The sequence below is a fragment of the Apis cerana genome, linkage group LG7 (assembly GCF_029169275.1).
Source record: "Apis cerana isolate GH-2021 linkage group LG7, AcerK_1.0, whole genome shotgun sequence".
In the NCBI taxonomy this organism is placed as follows: Eukaryota; Metazoa; Arthropoda; class Insecta; order Hymenoptera; family Apidae; genus Apis; species Apis cerana.
Window position 1 is genome coordinate 6037634 of NC_083858.1, and position 25022 is coordinate 6062655.

The window sequence follows — 25022 nt, forward strand, 5'->3', positions numbered from 1 at the left end:
CTCTTTTGCCTTTTCCTTTTCTCTCTTCTTAAATCTTATCCACACTCAGTTGAGGTCCTTCAGGGTGGCCGTAAATCTCAACCCTTTTCCGTACGTATTTACATCTGGCCGTATGCGCGAGGATAGAGCAAAAAGAAAGAAAGCTCATCTGTAAGCTTATCCGCGCTATCGTGTACGGTGTGGATGTTCTTCTTATTTTCCAACCGGTTAGGAAACGTTCCGAGGGGCCCGTGTTTTTACCGGTTTCGAAGTAAAATTTCGTGAAATCGGAAGCCAAGTAAGACGCCTCGTTCTCGTCGTAAAACTTACGGTATCGCGATCGTTCTCCATATTTTTCTCCTCCTTTCTAATCGTATACACGATTTTAACGATGATCGTTGCTCCAACCGATCTTGTTTCTTCCCGCTCCTTGTTTTCTTTTGTTTAAAATGCTGTTTGTATACATTAATTTATTAAAAAGAAATTTTTTTAGGTTTTATAACTTTTAGTTTCTTTTTTACGTAGATATATGCTGATAAACGAATATCAAAATTAAATCAATATCAAAATTTTTATTCGATAAAAATTCGTGTTTTTAAGATAGTATAAATTGATATTGATTAATGATTTATATTGATTTATTTGATATTATTTGATATTATATTAATATTTTCATTATTTTTTTTTTAAATTGGATTAATGGATTCGCATTTATAAGATATATTATACATAAGATATATTGATTATTAAATCTCACTTTAAAAAGCAAAAATAATAAAATAGGATTTTATTACTAGTTTTTGCAAATATTAAAATTTCTGTTTATCAAAATGCAAGGTTTCAGTTGCCGTTTCAACCTATTATTATAAAAGAAAAAGGCCATATCATGGACTACAAGTACAGTTTTTATCATATATACTTGTGCATAATAGATTGCATATTGTACTTAAAATTATCAAAAGATAACGTAAATTATAGACTACGTTTTAAATTTGTGTGCAAAGTTGAAAGCGAGGTGATTGATAAACTTGTAAAGCTTATTTCATAAAAATACCATATTACTTTATTCGATTTATAAATACATTAAATGAAACAGATATATGAATAAAAATATATTATTGGAAAAAATTAACAATCTAAATATATAAATTTATTTTTAATATAATTTTTTTTATATTACTTATATATTATACCTATATTATATAAAACATAATTTTATCAATCATGTGATTATTTAATAATAAAATATAAAGATTTAATATTTTTTGGAATAAATTTCTTAGAATATAAATATTAATAAATTTTAATAAATATATAGATAATTTTATCTTAAGAAAAGTTATTTAATTTTATAAAAAAAATTGCATATAAATTGCAATATAAAGAATATATTTAAATAAATTATATAATTTGAAAAGATAAAAAATAATATAATAAAGTTTCTTTAATAGATAGTTTATTTAGATATCTATCGTATATTCATACTTTCATAATATTAAAGTCAAATTTCTGTTTATTATAAATAAACTATCATAACATATGAATACATTTCTTAATATTATATTTGAACTGCTATATAAATATTTTGGAATTTTTGGAGAATAGATAGTAAACACATAAGTAAATATATAATAATATGATCATATATGATAATAAAAATAAATAATAAAAATGATAATAAAAAATCATAACTCAATATTTTTTATTTGATTGTAACTAATTTTTAATTGTAATTTTTATAATAATTTCTATAATTATAGATATTATTTTTAAAATATTAAAATATTAGAAATACACATGTAAAATATTAGAATACGAAAGAATAATTTTTTTTAATTACTTTCTTTTTGACACTATATGCACTTGAAATATGTCATTTTTTAATAACAAATTTTAATAACAAGTTTTTATTTCTTTATTTTGTTAATCATTAAATAATACATATAGATAGAGGAATAAAATTGTAACAATTTGATTTAAGAATAGATACTTAGGATATAAACAGCAAAAATAGATGCAACTTTTTTATTACCTATATAAAAAAAATAACATTTTATTATAATAATCTTATATAACAACAAAATTATATATAAAAAAAAAATTAATACAAATATAATTAATAGATAATAATAAATAAAAAACAAATTATAAGTGATTTTGTCAATTTTTTAGATAAGATAATTTTAATTTAACAAATACAATTGATATATAAATAATTCAACTCATTGATATTTACGAAATGCAAAATTTATTTCATTATTTTAAAACATCCGGTTCTTTTAAAGAAAGATTTATAATATAATTTTATATTTATATGAGATTGTCCTTCTTTTATATCGTATATTTTACAAATAACAAAGCAACTTCGTCTGATCAAACTCGTCTGTTTGATATTTTAATATAATTTTATGGCATTATAATGGATAACTTTGAAATGCATTAATTATAAAGTGAATAAATTATAAGAGATAGCGAATTCACCATCTTATTCATGTAGTAAATTATGTGAATAAATAATATCAAAATAATATCAATGAAATTAATGTTAAAATAACAATGAATTATATTAAATAACTTTGCGATATCCGATTTAACACTTTAAACACCAAAATTTACTATTCATGCAATATTTATTTTTATTTAAGCCTTTTATTCATTAATTTATAAAAAATTATAATAATTTTTATAATAATAATGTTTAAAAAATATACACGCATGATTTCGTTTTTATTAATTGTATTAGATTTTTATTAATTGTATTAGATCCTATTTTCTCTTGTCATTGTTAACTTTAACTTTTAATTTTAATTTTTAATTTTAACTTTTTATTTAATCATTATAATTTTAATTGCCCAAAAATCATTTTATACTTTATTTTCACATTTTATGGATTCTTCGTTCAAGTTTTTTGTGAATGAATAGAAAATATGATTAAATCATCTAATATACATTTTGGACAACTGCCGTGTTTTTATAATCAGTTTATATAAATGATGATCGCATATTAACATCAAGTTATCAAAGACAGACATGTATAAATGAAATTCTAATATAAAAAATTACTGTATAATAATAATAATATTTTTTTGCAAATATTCAAAAATCTAAAGCAGGCAGTTGTATGCAAAAAACGTTGTTTAAAATTTCATAAAATTAATTCTTAAAATTTCAATATATTAAACAATCATCGAAATCAAAACTTATTTTCTAAATAATTATTAATAATATGTTAAAAGAAGGCAAAACCAGCAAAAATGAAAATAAATTAAATCACATCATAAATTTTAAGATTTTTCGGAATAACGATTTGTAACTTTGTAATTTCTATCTAGCTTAATTATTTCTCGCATACAAATATTTAAATTCCAGAAACGAAAGTTAAAAAAAACAAGATAATTGAATTTATTATCATGGAAACGAGTTAAGAAACTAAACAAAAGAACACGATGAAATAATATTACGACAGCCATCGGATTTAGTATCGAGCGAAAGGGAATGATACAGAATGATGGATCAAAATTTATTATCGAATATCTCGCCACGTTCACCGATAACGCAACGTCGTTTCGAGTGCAACGAGCATAATGTGAAGAAGAAACGCGTCTCACGTGTGCATAGTATGGGTTAGGTTTCGCGGTACTCGAAAGAAAAGAAGTTGCGCGCCGACTCGATGGTTTCATCCAGAGAAATCTGGGCGGAGTTTCGAGCTACCGAGGTGAAACTGCGCCGCCCAGCTTCGTCCCCTGTTCGTCCTTCTGCGTTTACCATTCCCCTCTACGCTGTTTCCCACCCTTGCTCGGTGGGATTTCTTTCGCGAGCTGCATTTCTAGCGCGCAAACGCGCCCCAGCACATCCACCAATTTCAGATAGATAGACCGACAGCCACTGTTGCAATCGTGTGCCGTTGTATTTACGCCTGTTCTTTTCGACCCAACTCTCTTTTTGCTTTTCCTCTTTCTCGATGATTGCTACCATCTTTCTTCCGATCCGAGTGAATTCGGTTTCATGGTATATATACCGAGTGCTTTTAGAATGTTTGGATGAGCTGGTATGTTTCTGTATTTTGGTAAATATTTGTGGATAAAAGAAGAATAGAAATTTGGCTAAAAGCTAATAGCAGTTGTATTTTTCCTTGATTATTTGGGCATCTTTAAGTTAATAGCAAAATTTCGCATATTTACAATCAATACTTAAAATTTTTCAGACTTTTTATTTTTTTGTATTTATTAATTAATATGATACGGTATTGAATAAAAAAATTTTAAAAACAAGAAAGTTCCGCAAAAAAATCAGATTTAATATTTTTATATAATGGCTCGCAGAATTATGTGCTTATTATGCAAAATTATATTTATTTTCATCAATAAATAACTATTTTTTAAGATAAAAAATTACAAATATTTATCATATAAGATATTTATTGTTCATAGTCTTAGAATATAATAGAATTTTTCTTACAATGTAAAAAATAAACATTGAATATAGAAAAGTATTTCAAAAATCAAATCAAAATTGAAGAAATATTATTGAATATTTGATAAATGTTTATTTTTATTATAAAAATAATTCTATTATAATTTAAAACTACAACAACGGCAAAAATATATTACATAATAAGTATTTGCGAATTTATATTTTTAGTAATTATTGAATAAAATAACTATAAAAGATAAATAAATTTAGTAAGTTCATAATTTTGTCCGATATTGTATATTGAAAGATAAATTAACCATAAATAAAAGATATAATCATGATTTGAAATTTTTTTTATACAAATTTTATACAATTTATTTTTATCATTTTTATCATAAGCATCGCGTCGCTATTTGAAAATCCATTGAAAATGAGGGTAAATAAGATGAAGCAAGCAATAGGATTCTTGATATCCTTTTGTATTCCTTTGCGTGTTAAAAGTTATCAATAGCTTTTCGGCGAAATCTCGGTTTGTTCGCTTTTTATACATATTCCACTCATCGAAACAAAAGATGACTATAATTTTCACGAAGAAATGTCTACATTGACGAGTAAAATGACATAGCATCAACCTACGCATTTTCTGTATCGCAACAATGGAAAGAAAGTAGAGGAAGATTGTTTTGCATAGACGCTTTACTTGAAATATATATCTATTCTATAAATATATCTATATATCTATAAATATACATCTATTCAACAATAGATGTTCGTTCGTAGAATCATTTCTATAATATATGTTTTAAAAGATTTTATCATATTTGCGTGTGGGTTGTGTTTGTAATTTATGAATAATTGTTTGCGATAAAAATAAATAGCGGTAGAACTATCGAATTACAATCAAAAAAATTGAAAATCATAATTCTTTTAAAATTTATATTGAAAATTTTTAAATGAAATCATAAATAATTTAAAGATTTCAAATAATTATTAATAAATTAATTGTAAAAATTAAAAAAATAAAAAATTTAATAATATTATTATCAATAATAATAATATTTATAAAAAAATTATCAGTTTTCTTTATTAATTTTTATTTTTGCTCATTTTTCAGAATTAAATTTAAATTCCAATAATATTATAGATAATCTTCAATTAAGTTTAAATTACAAGCAATTATCATTAAATTAAAATTTATTAACATGACTAATTGAAATTTCACTCATGTTCTTATATTCAATAATATAATTAATTTATTAAATCTTTTATCTAAATAGATAAATAATTACTACTTTCTGATTAATACTTTTTTCTTATTAACTTTGTCAATAAAATCTTAATGTGATCTCTTAAAATAATTATAAATATATTCAATTTAAAATATCTTATTAAATTGCAATTATAATCATTTCTGATATTGAGGAATTCATAATTCTAATTGTACAATTTTCCACATAAATAAATATATTCTTTTCATATCCTATAAGATTTAATTTCTTCTTATCTCTTCATAAACAAAAGCGGATAAACATAGTAAATATTTTATGGAAAGAATAAATGGAATAATATTACACTTAATCAACATGATCAGATTATTTATGATTGATAATCTGATATAAAGTTAATATATAATTAATGGATAATCTATTATAATTGAAATATTAAACAAGTATCGACTAATATATGAAGAATAATTATTATTTATCTACATTTTTAATTAATATTTCATTATTTTTTATAGGCAGTGTCATTCATTATTTAAATCAATCAATATATTTTTTAATCATCATCATTAGAATTTATTGATTTTAGATAGAAATTTATAGTTATAACGGGTTTTTACTTTGAAAAATATATAATATTATCTATGACATTCTACATTGCAATAATTGTAAGTAATATATACATATATTACATTATATAATAAACGCTTCAATATTAATTCTTTTTTCTTTTTTTTAAACTTAGATACTTCTATCAACATTTATAATAATCAAATTTATATGATTGATACGAAATTACATTAAATGCAATTAAAAAAGAAGAATTAAATAATAATGAATAGATATAATATATAATATGATTATTAAAATAGAATTTTTAGAAATTTTTTTAAATCTTCATGATAATCTTAAATTAAATATCTTATATAATTACTTAATTTGATTAAATCTAATTTGATAGCGAAAAATGAAAATAAAGTTAAAATTAAGCGTAAAGTAATTTCGCCAGAGAATGAATTCCATGTAAAATGAAATTGGTTCAGGAACATGAGATGAGATATTACAGTAAATTTGATTATGTAATAGTATATGTATAGTTTATTAAATTTGTTATTATTTTATGAAACAGCTTTGGTTGTGTTAATTATATATTTAATTAATGTTAAATTATTCGTAGAGATTAATTTAAAATAAAATTAAAATACAAATATAAATTTATGAAATTCCATTAAAATTATAGCAAGATTTATTAATATATCTATTTCTCTAATCATTTCTTATAATTTTTAATTAAAATCAATTATGAAATGATCACGAGCATTTATAAACGAACAAAATTTGGAATCTTATTTTCAGATAATTTTAATAAAAAACATAAACAAAAGAAAACATATATATTGAAAAATTTCCACTATTACTTAAAGAAAAGATAAATACACAAAAATAAAAATGCAAAGAAAGCAAATTCAATTTACATTGAATTTCATGTAAATCATATTGTAAAAAAATCATAAATATTTCTTCATATAACAATTTATTAAATAAAATTTAGATATAGATTCTAAAACATTTAAATAGAAATTTCACATATTACTATTATTTTAATATTTCTATTTAAGTATATAAGTAAAAATATTGCAGTCGCGTATCGTCATATTTTTCGGAAACATATATTTGCTTATATACTTTTCTATTTAATTGCATGGTAAAGAAAAATAATGGATATTTAAAAAAGATTTCTCTTTTTACAGAAAGCACAAGTTCGCATTGCGTAGGATGTGGTGGTCGAATTCATGATCAATGGATTTTGCGAGTTGCACCGAATCTGGAATGGCACGCTGCTTGTTTGAAATGTGCAGAATGCCAGCAATTTTTGGACGAGCACTGCACCTGCTTCGTACGAGATGGAAAAACTTATTGCAAGCGAGATTATGTTAGGTAAAAAACTATTTAACCTATTATTAAATTTGCAATGACATATTAAGATTTTTTAGGTTTGGCATATTTATATCTTGAATATTTGTACTATGTATTATTAAAAAAAAATTTTATTTTTATCTAGAGAATTTCATAATACAATAATGAAAATGAATATTCTATTGGAATAATGAAGGATCCCAATGTGCCATTACACAATATTAGAACTGTAATGTTTATTTAAATATGATATAGATATATACATAAATAATTATATAATTATAACAATAATTATAATAATATTCAATTATATTATTCAATTATATTAATGTTAATTATACTCATATTTAAAATAATCTAAGATCAGAAGTAATATGTTCAAAAAAAATAACTTAATAAATAATCAAAATCACAATTTTTTCAAATTATATAGTAAAAAAAAATTGTAATTAAAAAATATATATCTATATTTTAATAATATCGATAATAATATGTCTATAAAAGAAAATAATTTTTCTATGTCCGAAAGTAACTTTTAAATTAGTACTTTAAAAGTAAATTATGATTTTATAATTTTTATTTTTATTAAATTATTGTAAATTACTTTAAATTATGTTTTAAAATTCATAATCATTCTTTTTACAAACATATGTTCATTTTTTTCTATTCTCTAATCTGATCTTTTTAAATATAATATAATTGATTATGTATTTTATTAATAAAAATTAGTAATTTAAATTGAAAAGTATTATTGATGACGATAATAATATTAACAGCTTCAATTAAAAATAATGTTACGAATAAGAAGTATTCAGTAATCAATATTATTGCTTTTTACTATATGAAAATATAAACATAATAGATGCAATGAATTGAATATAAGATTTAGACATATGAAGAAATTTTTAAAAAATAATGTATATATTATTATATTATCATATAAAATAATTCTTAATTTAATAAAAAAACTTGTAATTAGTATGAACACAGGTATTTCATTTTCATATATTATCTATATTGTTAATATGAATACTGCAATAGTTCCATAAATCTTTTGATTTTCTAAAACTGAAATTGTAAATAATTGATTGTAAATCTTGGAATGATTGTAATAATATTTTCTCCAGTTTTGAATTTTTATTAATATCTTTGTTCTTATTTTTCATAAAATAAAACAATTTTGATTCAATAATATTAAATAAGCATACAAGATTGTTATAGATATTTTTATTATAAATATATATACTATAAATATAGGTAGTAAAATTTCTTGATTTTATCAAGTATTCCAAAGCATTCTCTTTTACTTGTACGGATAAAACGATTTCTATTGCGATAGAAAATTCAAAATTGACGGCTAAAACGTACGTGATATAGGTAATTCTTTTCGAGTTGCAAACGAGATTGAAGAAAAATAAAAATAGAAAAAAAAAGTGTAACGCGTCGAATGGAAAAAAGAAAAAGGAAGAAGCAAAAAGCAAGAACTGACAAAACATTTCTTCATGGAGTATTTTTATCTAACATATACGGAGCAGCTTCTGCGTGCGGAGAAATGCATCCGTCTGCGTGCGGAGAAATGCATCCGTAACAAAAAGTATGCTTCACACGTGGTTGAATCGAACTTGCGGAATTGAACGCAGAATTCGTGCCTTTCATTTCACGACGAAATTCTTAACTTGAAGTTACGCTAACAGTATAAACAAGCAAATTTTACTGCTTTCAATATAAAAGAAAAAAATACACAAATGTATCTTTATTCGAATCGTTACTTATTATTGTGATTTGAATTTTAATTTCTTTTTTATAATCTGTTATTTATTTCATGAACAATATATTTTTTAGAAATTGTTGATTTATTTATTATATGCAAAAATCAAATGTAATAAAATTATAACAAAATGAATATGTTGAAGAAAAATAAATAAAGGTAACTATTAAGTAGATATAATTACATCATATTTGAAGCTAAAAAAAATGCTATGAAGTTATTCTCACATTTATTGACGTGATTATTTTATTTTTCGAATTTATTTTTTTAAAAATTGAAATAGAAAAGAATGAATTATTAAAAATCAATAATTTTATTTTAAATTTAGAAGTCGGTATGAATATCTAGATATAAAAAATATAAACCATATTTTTTGCGATTTAATGATGCAGAAACATAATCTGAAATGAATGAAGTTTTCAAAAATAAAAAATCATATCGATCAATACTGTGACTAAAAGTTAAAAAATTCTGTTTTAAAACTCTTCTCGATCGATATAATTTCCCCCTGCAAAGTTGTGGCAAATATTTTTGGGTTCGGGGACAGGCGGTTTATTTGCATTGATCCATCGAACATTGAAATGCGTCCGAAACGAAGAAGAAGACTGGCATATCCGGTCGACATGGATTTGCCAGCCCTGAGAGACACCGATGACGCCTGTTTGTTGTTTCTGTCGCCTTGTACGAAAAGTCGAAACAACCGTAGGATAAAACGTTTCCTTCTGGGTGTTCTTCAATGCTTTCCATTCTCGAATAAATTTGGTTGTCCAATGGAATGGACCAATGGAACAGAACTTAGAATTATGTGATAAAAGAATTTTTTGTAATTATGATTTATTTTGAAATGGAATAAAAAATTTTTATCCATCATTTTTATTATTATTATTTTATTTTTATTTTATTTTATTTTATGGAAGTGATAAAATGTAAAAAATTTTAATTGAACTATTGAAATTAAATGGAACAATATTACTAATTTTGATAGTTTTCTCAATTTTCCTGAGCTCCATGATTTATAAAATATTTATGAAATAATTATCTATATGTTTTTTGTTTATATAATATGACTATTTTGAATATTAAATTTGTAATTTGTAATCTATTATTATATATACTTAATATAATCAATTGTCACTGTTTAATATTTATCTGATTTTATAATTTTCAATATATATTTTAAAGTATTTTATGTTTTTAATAGTATTATTTGCTCTTAAAATAATTCTATGGATTCTCTCGAGCAAAATGATATAATTATCGATGAAACTACACCATATAATTAATTAGTCGAATAATAGATAATTAATTGATTGCTGTACTAGAATAGAATTATATATTCCATGAAGCTTTTTATTGATAAAACTCAACAATTTAGAAAGCCCCTAATAAATACACTTAGAGAGCTAATAAATACAATTTAATTTGAAAGAATTGAACGAAGTGCTGCAGGCAATTAATTTAAAAACCGATAATTAATTATTTGATCCAATATCCAAATGAAATTTCGCGGAAACATATGTTCAGAAATCAATGTAAATTGAGACGATTAATATTTATTTAACATTGTTATTATTTAAAATTTTGACAAATTTAAATTTGTCTAAGAAAAGCAATAATTTTTATTTTTATACTTTGTGAAATTTAGGATTTTAGATGTTCTATATTGTATCGAAGTTAGAATAAATTATATGATTTATTAGATTTATTATTTAAAATATTAATTTTTGCAATATTTACATTGCAAAAATATTAATAATGATTCACTAAAATTATATTCGAATTATTATCATAAAGTAAAATTATATAAATATATAAATATATTGTAACATTAAAATAATTATAAACTTAATTTATAAAACGATAAAATTTATAATAAAATTTAATATCTTAATATTTATTATGTAATGTTTATTATGATAAATATTATTTAATGAAAAACCAATGTTCTAGAATTAAAAATAAATTTCGTCAAATCCAATATTCATCATATTTTCTATATAAGAAAATGCTTTAAAATTCGTTTAGAAATTTTGTTTAAAGTTTTTTATTTATTTTAGGATTTATTTTCTACAATTACTTTTCAATAAAAGTTAAATTTCTTAAAATTGTATTTACTTCAGTTTCGAGACCGAAAACTGATTATTTCTTTTTGTATTAATTTTTTTTATTAATTTATAAAAGTTGATTTTATATTTTATATATAAAATCTATATATATATATCAATATAATATATAAAATATATTTTATATTTTATATCTTTTGAGAAACTTGAAATTAATAATAAATATAGAGTTTCTATTGTTGCACTCTTTTACATTTTCAATGAGTATTATTGTTATAAACAAAAGAAAAAAGAATTTCTTATTTGAATAATTGATTTTACTACAAATATTTATTATAACTTTAATCAAATTTGTATTTAATTAGATCATGACTATGTATCAAAGATATGAATAAAACGCAATAAGAAATAATATCGTGAAAGAATCGTTAACATATACAGAATTGATTTCAGGCTGTTTGGGACAAAATGCGACAAGTGCAGTGAGTGCTTTAGCAAGGATGACTACGTAATGAGGGCAAGGAGTAAGATTTATCACATAAAGTGCTTCCGATGTTCAGCCTGCATGAGACAGTTAGTGCCTGGCGATGAATTTGCCTTGAGACAGGATGGCCTGTTCTGCAGACATGACCACGACGTTCTCGAAGGCGGAAAGCTCTGCTCTGGACCTGGTGGTGTTCCTGGAAGTGAAAACAACAACAACGCATCCCTTATGAATAATAATCATCATCTGCATCCCAACGACGGCTCAATATCAGGTAAAAAAATTTCTACAATTATATAAAAGAAATGAATTATATAAAAGACATGTAATAAAAGTATTTACCTATTCTCGCATATATATATATATATATATATATATATATATATAATATAAAATATGTCTACTTATTATTATCCATGAAAAAAATGACATTAACAGATTAACTTGACTATTTCCATAAATGACAATTTGATAGAATAACGGCATCCTGACTTTTATCACGTTGGCAAATGACTTAACTTATTTGAGGATTACATTGTCTGGACATGGACTATCAAAGTACAAAGAGCAAATTTGCTAAAGGGAGTCCGCTCGAGGGGAAGCTCAAAGGCCGTTCTGATATAATAGTGTTGTATTAGGATCACCGGTCATAATTAGGTGTTGATAATTGAAGCCCTTAAGACCCAAAAGGCTTGACCACTTCCCTCCTACACGTCAGGATTATACGGGATTAGTGTTCCTCGAGCTAGTCCTAATATGTGAGCATAGACTGACTAGATTGATTGGATTAAATATTTAATAAGATTCGCGAGAGTAGACAATAATTTAATCATATTCTGTCATTTGTATTGCGTTACATCGACGAGTTGACAAACATTACGTTTAGCGTAACAGAAAACACAATTCTTCGAATATTTGTGACCGTTTAGTGTACAAATATCGAATACTACAATCTCTAAGCAAGTAGCAAAATCGTTGAAAAATGTATTGGAAAAAGTCTGGAAAGTCACAAGGATCGCATAGAGAATGTCAAAAGTTTGGATGATATATTATTTATACACGGTCACGTCTACTATTACTAATTCATTATTTACACGAACTGACGATAAATTATATTTGGACGAGCATTCTAATCGATGATAATTGAAAATTGTGTAGTATGGGACACAGAGGGCCAAGCTAAAACGTTCTTTCCTAATTCTCGCGTAAACAATTTGATGGAGGATCGTCGCGAGCCGCATATTTTCTATGATGTTTGTCACTTGGCTTCCTTATGGAAATCATTGCGCCTAAACCGTCTTTTCCCGATGCACGAAACCCATAGGGCCACGCATCGGCGACGACAGTGGTTCGACAACTCTTTACAGAGGAGCCAAGGTGTCAAATGTAGCACCTCTCTGCCAACTACCGTGGCACATAACTACGCACGATCTCCTTCATTTCTTTTTTTTATTTATGGACGTTTATTCAACTTTTTTTTTCACCTCCGTTCAGAAGTCGCTTCCTTTTTACTTATTTAATGGATAGTATGTCTACGAATTCACGTACATCATAAGTATCATTTCTCATATATCGTAACGATTTTATTTTTATATCATTTTTGAAAATGTACAAAATAATATTGTTCTTTATGAAATTATATTTTTATTATTGTATTATTACTTGTATATAGATATAGCTTAAGAAAAAATATTTTATTCGTACTTTGAATGATATCAAATATACAATGCTGCGAATTATTTCGCTAAAAGAAAATATTGCTTAAGTTTTATTATTTTGGATTATTTTCTCGAAAGAGGAAAAAACACGTATAAAAAGCAACAAAAAAGAAATTATACATCATATAAAATATTATTTTTAATATTATTTCATATTAAATGAATATAAATTTATGAATTTAGAAACATTAACAAATTACTGAACATAGAAATTTTCTGTGCTATCAAAAATTAGTTCAATTAAAATTAACCAGTCTCTTTCCGAGCAAAAAATCTTTTTCGCTTGAAGGTTTTAAGTATAAAAATTCCTTCATTACGTAAATTATATTACGAATGTGTCATTACTCTTTAAATCGCGTGATTTAAGACCAATAATTAAACAATAAATGCTATAAAGTGCTTATTAATAATAAACGCTTTTATTTTTGCCGTCGACATCTTTTAATACTTTCTCGACTACAAGTTTTGTCAAACAATTTTAACTTTCTTTCTCTTTCTTCTCCTCCTTCTTTCTCTCTGTCTTTTTTTTCGAACGCGGTTCTTCCTTTGTGACCGCTTATTTGGTTAGGACACAAAAATAGGCGCAGGATTTCGTTTGCTCGGTTGCCTTTTCGTCTTACCGTCCGCAAACATTCGATTTCGTGCGACTACCAAATCCTTTCGAAGGACACCGCCAAGGAAACTGGATCCTTATCGCGGCACGAGTTACTTATTACTCGTTAATTGGGAGTTAATGAAATTCGACGCTCGTTCCTCGTCCAGCCGTTTACATATGGGTTTCGCTGTTTGGTCGGCTAAAAAGTGTCCAAAAGATTCCTCTTCTTCTTCTTCTTCTTTTTCTTTTTCTTCGTCTTCTTCTTCTTCTTCTTCTCTTCCTTTTTCTTCGTCTTCTTCTTCTTCTTCTTCTCTTCCTTTTTTTATTCTTCTTAGTGGAATCGTTCTTGAGAAGTTCGTTCTGATCGATGTGACTAATAAGGGAGCTGAACCTGAAAACTCGAACATTCCTTTTTTATTTTACATCTTTCTTCGGTTTGTAAAGAGATTCGACATAAACATCGGATAATTTCTATTTGCTCGTCCGATGATAATGGATGAGATAAAGTGTGTAGTACATGGATATGGGGTGTTGATGTGAATTTTCAACGCATAGAACATGTAGTTAAAAGCTAAAAGCTAAATAACTATACATTTGAGCGTTATTATTATTGCTTCGATGATATTTCTCTAACATTCCTTCGTTTTTTAAACAATTTTAGTGTCGTATAATGTTATGTAATTTTTTTTCTATGTATGTTATTTCTATACATATAAAGAAATTATTATAGCATCATCAAATCAAGTAATAAAATATAGATATTAAATTTATATTCAAGAAATATATATTTTCAAGGAATCAATTTTAGAGGACACAAATATAAAAATTATTATACAAAAATATTGATTAAGACTTATTTATTAAGTTATAAATAATTTAAATTTGTAAATGAAACGAGATGGGAACAGAATGCGACGGCGGATGTGACAAGAACGTGTGAAGGTCTTACTCTATTTCCGTCTCGCTTTATCTAACATGAACTTAAATTACTTATAACTTAATAAATAAACTTCAATATTTTTTATATCTTTTTTTATCTCTAAAATCGATTCTCTGAAGATATCCATAATTATATTAATATTTTGTATATTTACATATATTTAAGTATATTTCTTTTCCTTTCTTCTAATTAATAAAGAAAATATAGCATGTTTGAAAATATTTTTTGGAAATTCTAATTTGTTTAAAATAAATAAAAAATTATTATAAATTGGAAATATTACATAAAATATTATATAAATTAATATTAAATAAAATATTACATAATTTAAACATAATATTATAATATAAAATAAATAAAATTACAAATTATAAAGAAATTAATATATTACTATATTTCAAACTTTGAATAAATATAGAATGTCTGAAACTTTGATTTAATTAAAAAATAACATAAAATAAGTTATAAATAATTTGGAATAGTGATAAAAAACAAATGTTTAAAATTATATTTAAAATTGTTGAAAATTATTTTGTCTTGCAATTTAATCAAATATAAAACACAATATTATGTTATGAAATTATAACATTAATATAGATATTGATTAATCTTAATTTTTATAAAATATATTTTCTATATTAATATAATCAATTGTTTTTCAAAATTTTCATCAAATACAAGTCTACTATCAATCTTTTTGTTTATAAGTTGGTTAATTAATCTATATCTTCTCATCATTTATCTTCATTCTATTCATCTAAATAACGTTAAATTTGGAATATAAAATATTTCAAATTATTTTTATCAATATTCCAAATTAGTAATGAAATTAAAACTCACAATCTTGTATCGCATTCTTAGAATATTTGTAAAATTCATATTAAATATGAAATTAAAATTAAAATGTAAATGAATAAGTTAAATGATATATTCCAAAGTTTTGATAATATTTTGACTATGATTTCAATGATTGAATATTTGCTAAAAAAGTTTTCCAAATTAACATTTTATTTTTCTGCGGATTAAATTAAAAATATTAAAATCACAAATTTTGTGCAAATATTATTGATTAATAAGTCATTTGTTTTTTATTACAATACGTCATTATTTATAATGTTAAAAATTAGAAAATATTAATACTTGTTTAAATATTTCTGTATTCCAAATTACTAACAGTATTCTAAATATGCTGCATTTTCAAAATATTAAAATTAGAATATATATAAAGAACATTAAAATTATTCTAATAATAAAATATTCTTATTAATTCTTTTTTAATTTCTTTTAATTAAGATAAAAAAATCAAGGAATTGTTCAAATCAATATTTCAATATTTTTCCAATCTTCTAAATATATTTAAATTCTATAGCAATTATTCTAAACCATAGTAATCTTACCAAGTGTATTCAAATATAATTTTATGCAAACTTCCGTCGTCCGAACAGCGTCAATACTCGAAACTTTTCTCAATCATGCTCGATCTCGTTGAAACGTTTCCAAAGACCTTCACGATATTCCTTACTGAACCTGGTACCGATCACGGAATCGCCTTCCAAGTTTGCCCATCGACAATATTGTCTCTGGCCTCTCGAATAGTTAGCAGGCATTCGTCTTCACGTTCTCCATCCGCCATGTCGTACCACTATCCGGATCTCCCATTAGTTGGCGAAGAACGTTTCGCAGGACCGGTTAGATAGTCACAGCAGGACATTCTACTCTGCATTCTACTCATTTAATTCCACTACTCTTTCCCGAGAAGTTGGCTTTTTTCCAAAACCAATCAGATCGGCAATAGCCGCTGAAAGCAAAACAATGGAATCATTCGTTTTCTTCAACTTTTTCAATTCTTCTTTCTGATTTTCAATTTATGATTTTTAATATGTAATTTAAGAAATAATACAAAATTTTCACCAATTTGAGTTAATTTTTTTGGAATGTAAATATAATATATGATGAACAATATATATATATATATATATATATATATATATATATATATATATATATATTCATTTGTAAGATAATTTTGAAGAATTGATTCTAGAAGTCAAAATTTATTCGAAAATAATGGTACAGTATAGTAGAACTTTGATTATCTGAATTTGTATTTTTACGAATTTATCCAAATGCTATATTATCGAAATGTTTTATCATTTGAACATTATATTTCATACTATCCATATATAGTTCGTGCTATATTTATATTTACATGTACTTTCTTCTATTGTAATTATTGAAGCTAATTATCAAAATCGAATCTTTTCACAATATTTAGTATCGTAGTATTTGTGTTTAAAGTATTCACAAATCTATATATATTAATAATATCGGAAACAGGTAATGTTGAAACAAAACGTGATATTATCAAGATATTAAGAAATTGAAAAATAGCGAATGTATAACAAATTTAGCACAAGAATTTGGAAAATCTATAATTAGTGATATAAAAATAAGCAAAAGAAAATTATATAGAGAATATTAATTTATCAGATATTAATAATATTTGAAAAATTTTAAAGCTAGCAAAAAATAATTAAATATTTACAAATTTTTTTCAATATAGATAAAAAAATACACCAGTTTAATCGTTTGTTTATATTATTTGGATTAGAATATACGAAATTTAATAATTTAGAAAAAACTGTTGTTCTATTTTTATTCGAACATATTTGTTTAGTTGCGATAATCGAAGTTATACTGTATTTATTAAGTTTTTAAATGAAATAAAATGAAGATAAACCATCTTGTTTTTCATTATTCATTGTTACATTTCGCTTCGTTTCATTTAATATATATTTAAGTTGCTAATAATTTAATAAAACTGAATCAATCGATATTTTTCTACAAACTTTTATGTTTCTTTTGATAAAATTAATCTTATAAATACATATACTAACACTTTATTATATTATAATTATTTTAATTAGATTGAAATATAAAAATATTATTATTTTACAATATTATTTTGTAATAGAATCTCAATTATCAATATCAAAACATAATCAAGATAATCAAATAATTACCTGTTTTTTTCATTAAGATTATTTTTTATAAAATATATTAGATAATTATAAATATTAAAGCTTTCAATAATTTTATTTATTATCTATTCTATTCTCGTAATCTTACACAATTTTATAAAAAATCATTTAAATATTGTTATATCTAAATATTTATTAGTAATTTCTCTTATTAGAATTTTTATTGCAATTTTTCTTTAATTCCTTCTGTTCTTTTTGTTTTATATTACAAATAGTTGATTTACAAATTCAATAATCATTAATTAATTCAATTTTATTTTTCTTTTTTTTAAATGAGATTTCTCTTTTTGAAATGAAATAATACGAATAATAAAGGCTTTTATCATTTGAAATTAAATTTTTGATAATTAAATTTTCTGTTAATCGATATTTCAATAATAATTATTTCAATACTAATTATTTTATTAATAAAAGTTCTAATAATCAAGACTTTATTGCATTTTTATTTTAATCATTTTAATTATTTCTGTAATTGGAAATTCAATTTTTATTTATTCATCTTTTTTTAAATACAAATACTTTTGTAAATTTAAGTTAAAATTTAATATATATTAATTATATATTAATTATAATATATAATTTTTATGTATAAGTATTTTTGATTCAAAATTTAATTTAAGATTTCTCTACAATAGGCTGTTATATTTTTAAATATTTATTTATTTGAGTGACTTACTCTTACTTCTCTTTAATTCATTAATACTTCTATGAAAAATTATGTATTCAAGCAATGAAGTATCTAACTAACATTTACGTTATCAAAGAAGGCGAAAAGAAAAAAATGGATCGAAATTAAAAGTTTTAAAAGAATGGACGGTCAAAAGATTGACATGAATAATCGTGACGTTGCTTTGTTTGCAGACTCCGGATCTGAGAGTGGATCTCACAAAGCTGGTATGGGTGGTACTCGAGGATCGGGCAGCCATAAAAGCGGCGGCGGTTCTGACGGGAAACCAACCAGAGTTCGCACCGTTCTAAATGAGAAACAACTTCATACTTTGAGGACTTGCTATGCCGCGAATCCGCGACCGGATGCGTTGATGAAAGAACAATTAGTCGAGATGACAGGCTTAAGTCCACGAGTAATCAGGGTATGGTTCCAGAACAAACGGTGCAAAGATAAAAAGAAAACGATCGCCATGAAACAACAAATGCAAGAAAAGGTGACTATTTGAATTTTGCTATTTTACTTTCATTATATGTTTCATTTATTTTATTTTTTTTAGCATTATAACTATCAAATTCATCAAATTGATAGATTTTTTTATCATTGCAATAATTAAATATTTTTGATAAAATTAATGCGAACTTTTATTGAAACAGAAATGTAATTATATTATACGTAAATATTTATGTACTTGTATTCATATCATATTCATATCATTAAGTAGATAAATATATTATTTATAATTACGTACATATAATATATTTAGGATTTATTATAGGATAACAAATTATTGAAATTATTATATTTTGAATTGATCTCTGATACAAAACTAAAAGAAAATTTCATTAGATCATTTACATTATATTATTTTCATAAAATTGTCATTTGAACGATACAATTTAACGAACGAAGGTATTTTATGTTGCAGGATGGCCGTAAATTAGGCTTTGGTGGAATGCATGGCATTCCTATGGTGGCCAGTAGTCCTGTAAGACACGAGAGTTCTATAGGAATGACGCCATTGGAAGTGCAAGCTTATCAACCACCGTGGAAAGCTCTTTCAGATTTTGCTCTGCACACTGATTTAGACAGGCTAGATCCTAACACTCCTTCTTTCCATCATTTGGTATCACAGGTAATTAATCAAAATTTTCAATATAATATATATAATGCTAGAATAATGGATAGGATACTTGATATATTTGAATATTTTACAATTAGAGAAGAAAAAATTTTAATATTACTATTAAAAATTTTTAATATTATTATTAGTAGATATATTTTATATAATATCTTAGATCTTAAGCATACATATAAGTAAGGAAAATCTTATAAAAAAATTTGATTATGAAATATAAATTTAATTGGTAAAATAAAATTATTTTTTAGATAAAATAAACATTTCTAAAAATTTCTTTTTTTTTATTTCTAAAAAAGAGTTTCTTTATGTTTCTCATCATTGTTTTAACTTTTTGCACATCATTTTTGCTTTATAATAGTATACGATGCATATTCCTTAGATTAATTAAAAATCTCACTTCTTTACTAATTAAAATCTAAAGCTTTTTTTTTTAATATTCGCTATCCTTTTAATATTTTTTAAATCACAATATATCTTTTTAAATCACAATCAAAGACATAATATAATACATATTAATCTTTTAAAATTGTAATTATAATATAATATTTTTTAGATAAGATGAAAATAAAAAACTTCTATTCGATTAAAATAACTGTAATAAAATAATGTCAATATTATTAAAAATTAATATTTCATTTTCTTCTTTCTTAATAGTTGATAAGTAAAACAGCATTGTAAAATTTTATATAATTGTTATTGTTTTTTATAATTACTAATAACTTTTAATTATGTATGTGATTTTAAGCAAATCAAATAAAAAGGAAATTCTTTAAGTTAAACAATTATTAATGAATAGTAATAGCTGTTATAAAATCATATAAAATCATAATTTTCATTTTACTTGAATTTTAATTAACTTAACTTTAAATATCTTACTACTATATATAAAAAATATATATAAAAAATTTTGATATCTGATATTTCCATTTCATCTCATTTTTTTATCATTTCTTTTATATATGATTTATAAAAATGATATTAATGTTTAATTTCAGATGCACGGTTATGATCTTCATAGTGGACCACCACAATTACCTCCACCGGGAATGCTCGGTGGACCAATGAACGACGGTGGAGGTGGTGGAGGTGGTGGTTCTCTACCACCCCCTGGTCCACATCATCCCAGTGGTGGTGGTCCAGACATGGGTCAACACCCCGACAGCACAGATAGCTATGTAACTTACCTCGAAAGTGACAGTGACTCTCTTCATCATGATACAGGAAGTCCATAGTGTTGTGCAGTGTGGCCAGAACGAAAGTGTCCGCTTTCTTCATGGTCCATTTTCAATAAGTGCTTAAAGAGAATTGTAGTCTGCGAGAACAAATAGAGTGATTGTAAATGGCTGGAAACGAAAAACGAACATAAAATTTGGTTGAAAAATTATTTCTGAAAAATCTTAACCCTTCGCGCTTAATTTAATCATTGAAAAAAAATACAAATAAAATATTTTATACACGATGATTATACAATTAGATAGCAATAAATAAATGAATCAATCAAAAGAAAGAATAATATTCTTTTCATTTAAATTTTCGTTTTTGTTTTTGTAAATTAAATTTTAAATTTAAAATTTTTCGAATACAAGTGAAATAATTTTGAATATAAATAAATTATAGATAGAAAATTAGATGAAAATAAAAAAAAATATAAAATAAATTTTGGCTTAAATTTGTATTTCTGATAAAACCGAAATTAAAGATCTATAATCATAAGTTGTATAATGATTTTTCTTGAAAATTAATTTTTAAATGAAAAAAAATTATTTTATGTTATTTGCTGTATGTTATTATTTTTATATAAAAAATAACTTCTTATCTATAATTTATTTGTATCTAGTTGAAATTAACTAATTTCATTTGTATTTAAAATATTTGATTTGCTTAAAAAAAACTTTTAAATTTTATTTTTCCTTTTCAATTTACTTTTTCATAAAAAATTCTTTGTTTGACTTACCATGAATGAACAGAACATTTCGAGAGAAAATTTTTCCTTTTAAAGTGTAAATTATTATGCGATATGTTAAACATTTTAGACATAGATTAATAAATTTTTCGATAAATTAAATGTGAAAATTATTGATGATTATTGATTAAATGAATTATTAATCATAATATAATAATATTTGAATCTCTATCAAAAATAAAATTTTCATTATATTTTCATAATAATGTTTAACTAAAATAAACATGAATATTGATAAAAATTTATTGATATATAAATAGAAATTTGAAATTATATAAATATTCTAATATCAGATGAGAATATAATAATTTAATTTAATTTATTTTCAATTAAACAAACAAACCAAAATTCCTGCGCAAAAGGGTTAAGACATTAATGTTTTTGATAAAAATAAATAAATTATAAGTATGATATAATTTGCAAAAACATAAACTTAAAATAATAAAAGTTTGAAAATGATTGAAATTCATTGAATTAATAAAAAAAATTGAAAATTATTGAATAATCGGAAGAAAAGAAAATATCTAAAAAATTTCGATTATTTTTTAGAATGAATGAATAAAATAAATAATTATTTAACACATTATTTTATAGATCATAATTTTTGTGCTCGATGTTTCACAATTATACATTTTTATCGTGAATGAGAGAAATTCGATAATGAATGTAGATCCGTTCACGAGAAATCTCAGGTAGAATATGTATAATGATTCATGAACAATATCGATAATTGAATTTGTCGATTTAATAATTACTCGTTTATTGCAAACGATAATGATATTTAAAAAAAAGCGAAAAAATTATATAAAACAACGCGCTAATATTTTCAAATGAAATACACCCCTATAAATCGATCCTCTGCCAAATTGAGTAATCGAATAATCGTGACAAATTAAGAACAAATTATGAATTAAGGTTGTAAGTTGATTATAAATATATCAAATTAATTTACCACTGTATTAATGTTTCTAAATCATCCTTATGCACTGGAATTGTAAATTGATAAAATTGTGATTATAAATAATTTCAATATGAATGAGAATTAAATATTACTTATCATTAGATATGTGAAAATTAATTATTTAATTATTTAATAAATTAGAAAAACAATTAATTCATTTTTTCATTATTTATGCAATTTCAGTGTATTGTTTATGGGTGAAGGGGTGCAATAAATATAAAAAAATTTTCTTAGGTCAAAGTGTTACGTTAACATCGAAAGATATTAATGTTTCGACATTGAATGAATTAATTTAATGTGATCATAATTCATCAATATTGTATCTGAAATTCTGTTTTACAGCGAAAAATGAAGTAATTGCATTAGAAAATAATAATTCAATTTTTGTACTTGTGAAGTTTTGATGATTCTTTTTTCTAAATTTTTATTGCAGCCAGTTCGAATGATCGAAGAATGTTTTTATCAGAAAAAGACAAAAAGAAAGAAAGAACGATAAGAGTCATCGACAGAGTTGAACACATTTATAAATCTGCATAAATAAAGAATAAAAACTTAAATAAAAAAAATAAATATTTATTATAATAAATAAAATGTTTATTTTGATTTTTTTCTTTTACAATACAATCTTTATTCCCTTCGAATTAAAACAACTAAAAGATATGAAATATTTTTATTTGAAAAATATTGTTTTTAATTACTAATTTTTATTTTAAAACTGTATTATATATATATTTTAATAATTCTAGTAATTCTAATTATATTTATTAATATTATTATAAAAATTTGAAATTATCACAAATTGTGAAAAAAAAATTATAAAATAAATCTAAGAAATTTATTTTGCATTTTAAATGCAAAAAATAATTAACATATGAGACATAATCTGAATGTGATTAAATGCAATTTATTTTAATTAGCTAAATAAGATTTATAAAATTTGTTTTATCGCTTTCAAAATTATTTTTCGTATATATGTACGGAAACGCGTTTTAATAAAAAATTACTATCTGGAAAAATATATTTCTATATAAATATAATATAAAAATGATTAAATTTTAATTTCTTACTGTTTTAAAGATAATGTGATTTATTTATCTTAAACTTGATAATTCATTAATTATTATTATATTATTTATCAATTATTTTAATTAATTATTTTCAATTATATCAGATCTTCAATAATAGAATTTAAAATTAATCTTAATACTTATCATGTCAAAAATATAAATTACTTGTTTTATTATGTATACTATAAATACATAAATAAATACTAAAGAATAAAAAAATATTCAACTCTGTTCTTGACTGCATCGTTGTAAACAAGAAAGTGACCATTTCATATTGTAAATATGTGTCCAGTATAAACTTCGAATCACAATGTACCGCCAGATGCAGCTAATTCATAATGTCGAATACACGAATAGCCGAGTCACATATAAAGAATTTAAAAAAACATAAAAAATACAAATAATATTGATGATAGCACATTATCTTCCGAATTATGTTGGAACAAATCATATTGTAAACGCAGGTATGTACATTCAATTAATACCAAAGTGTGCGAAGTTTCATGCGAATACAGAAACGCATTGAATTGTAAATATCTTCACTAATCCTTCCCTTCTTCCTGCTTCTATCCTCATTGTCGCTAATTAATGGTTCGTTTTAGTGATGATTTGTTTAAATATTTGTATACAATCGTTCTACCACTGTTCCTTTTGTAATGTATATTTCAAAAGGGAGAACACCGTAGAGCTAACGTTTTCGTAATCTATTCGAATCGTCTTCGAATTTGTATAATATTTCTATACCGGCGCGCACATAATAAACTATCCAATTAAACTACTTGTTTATTAATTTATAACAAAACCTTATTACTTAAATGTTTTCAATATTTTTTCTCATCTTTTTCTTATTTAATTACTTCTTTTCTTGTTTAGTTTATTACAATTGATTTTAATTGAATAATGAATATTATATAATTCATAATAATAATCATATCAACCATTAGCATATCAAAATAGAATAATTCTTTATGTAACATTATCGAATTGTTTTTAAGCTATGCTATAATATATATTATATAAAATTGGAATAAATAATAAAGTAAATATATCAAAGTCAACAAAATATATCCTTGCGTCACAAA

The 25022-nt window shown here is 23.4% G+C and overlaps 1 protein-coding gene across 2 annotated transcripts in view; it reads left to right on the top strand.

The window, feature by feature from the left end:
• LOC107993137 (insulin gene enhancer protein ISL-1) overlaps positions 1-24715 on the top strand; it is a 62884-nt gene extending 38169 nt beyond the window's left edge. For both annotated transcript variants that reach the window (XM_062076954.1, XM_062076955.1), the window contains 5 exons: positions 7367-7553; positions 11817-12121; positions 19003-19304; positions 19737-19943; positions 20945-24715. In XM_062076954.1, coding sequence (XP_061932938.1) covers positions 7367-7553; positions 11817-12121; positions 19003-19304; positions 19737-19943; positions 20945-21181 — 1238 coding nt within the window. In that variant the 3' untranslated portion in view covers positions 21182-24715. The remainder of the gene's footprint in view (positions 1-7366; positions 7554-11816; positions 12122-19002; positions 19305-19736; positions 19944-20944) is intronic.
• Positions 24716-25022: the final 307 nt, after the last annotated feature.